Raw genomic sequence first — 2106 nt, forward strand, 5'->3', positions numbered from 1 at the left:
CGAGGACAGGTTCCAGCCCCACCCTGACCCTGATTAGGAACAAGGAGGACAGGAGGAGGATTTTTCTTCATAGCAGGAAACAGACATTTTATTATAAAACATGATTTATTTTATGCGAATCTGAGTCAGTTTAGTGTTGTTTGTAAATACTGTATATTTGACAGTTTTGTAGGAATGAACATGTTTGTAATATTTGTTCAAAATAAACCTGCTTCTTGTGACTTCTGTAACATGTTTTGAATAAAATATTATTAGTAAAAACCTCAAATCATGTCCTTTCTAATAATTATTAGAACTCTAGAAGAACTTTAACTCTTGTAGATATAAAGTATAACAGCTAAAGATGCAACTATCAAAAAAACTTCCTCTCAGTCACTGAAAATAATTTATTTACCACATTTTAAAGATTGATTATAACCTGGGCCCTTAAGGGTTAATGCTCCTGGACTGTCTGTCTGACCTGCAGTGTGTGTGTGACAGAGGAGAGGAGCTCAGCTCTGTGTTGGAGTCCAGCAGGACCTGTACAGCAGCTGATTCTGTCTGGATTTGAGTTCACAAACTACTCTGGTTACTTTTTTAAAAGTTGAGGGACATTACAGCTGCGCTGCTGATCAGCACTATTTATAGAACATGAATGGACTCGTGGGAACCTGGTCACACGCGGGGTCTGTGTTGGTGATTCTAAAGTAATTATTGGGGGGGGGGGGGGGGGCTTGAATAATGGTAGGGGAAATGCTAGTCATTAATCTTCCAGAGTTGAATTTACGTCTAAAACTCCATCACACAGGTAAGATGGGGCCAGACCTTTTAAAGCTTTAAAAGTTTGCAATAAAATCTTAACATTTATCCTAAAATGAACAGGAAGCCAATGGAGAGAAGCCAGCAGAACTGGGGATATGTGTTTGTGTTTTTCATTTAAAGTTAAGCTGCTGCATTCTGGAAAACTTGTAATCGATGCAGAGGAGATTTATCTAAACCAACATACAAAGAATTACAATAATCCAAATGACATGTAATGACAGCATGAATCACATTTTCAAGGTCTTTGGTTGGGAGATATGGCTTCACCTTGGAAATAAGTCTGAGTTGGGAAAAACTTGATAACCTTATATTTATAAAAATAAATACGGAAAAAGACCTTTATGATGAACAAACCAAGACAGAATAACGTTTTCAAGTGTTTACAAAAGGATGTTGTAAACAAATGTGATAAAGGAGGCAGTTAAATCTAAAAGAACTGAAACAGTGGAGCAACCTGAGTCAGCAGTTTGAGGAAAATCACTAAAATCCATTAAAAGTGCTGTTTCAGTGTTAAGGTGGGATTACAAACCAGACTGAAACTCTTCACAAACATCAGGAACATCTTATATTCCAGTGTTATCTTATAAAGACGCTCCATCAGATTTAAAAATAACAATCATCACATGAATGTGTCTAAATGCTCACCAGGAGGTATGAATAATGTTCCTACAATTCCATTTTGGCGAATCTCTGTTCTCTTCACWCCTGGTGTGAGGTACCACCGTTCAGCAGTCAGAGCAGCCAGCTCGGTGGTCCGATCTTCACAGGGGGAAACGTGACCCTCCAGTAAGGAGACGTGCACCACGTAAGGAGTCTCCACGTTCTTTTTCCTCAGTCTGTGAATGACAGGAACTTTTCAGAGAGGAAACTGTACAAACATGGAAACAGAAGTTCAGTATTTAAACCTCAAATCACTCAAAATGTAAAATGCAGACATTTGCTTTTGATCCAAGATGTGATGTCTTAGCACTCTTAGGAGTTACAGGACGTTGTCACCAGAGCGTAAAGAGAGACACTCCTGGGTTTCAGTATGTAAAGAATTCAGCAAGCATTAAGCTGGGGCGATTCTAGGATCTGAATTTTAGGGGTGTTTAGCCCCCAGCAGGGCCCAAGAAAAGATATTTGTTGGTGCATTTTTCTAAATGTCACTGATTATCTACATATATTCACATACAAAATTAAATAGTTTTGTCCAGCTAAAAAAATTAACAACTATACACAGTGGGTAAAATAAGTATTGAACACGTCACCATTTTTCTCAGTAAATATATTACTAGAGGTGCTAATGACATGAAATTTTCACCA

General features: G+C 38.0%; 1 protein-coding gene across 2 annotated transcripts in view; it reads right to left on the bottom strand.

Moving 5' to 3' along the window:
* Positions 1–2106, bottom strand: part of LOC106513288 (bile acid-CoA:amino acid N-acyltransferase-like) — a gene marked incomplete at its 5' end in the record, with an annotated part of 37100 nt that overhangs the window by 31866 nt on the left and 3128 nt on the right. For both annotated transcript variants that reach the window (XM_014002033.1, XM_014002034.1), the window contains 1 exon segment: positions 1447–1637. In XM_014002033.1, coding sequence (XP_013857487.1) covers positions 1447–1637 — 191 coding nt within the window.

The sequence above is a fragment of the Austrofundulus limnaeus genome, unplaced genomic scaffold, assembly GCF_001266775.1.
Source record: "Austrofundulus limnaeus strain Quisiro unplaced genomic scaffold, Austrofundulus_limnaeus-1.0 Scaffold11, whole genome shotgun sequence".
NCBI lineage: Eukaryota > Metazoa > Chordata > Actinopteri > Cyprinodontiformes > Rivulidae > Austrofundulus > Austrofundulus limnaeus.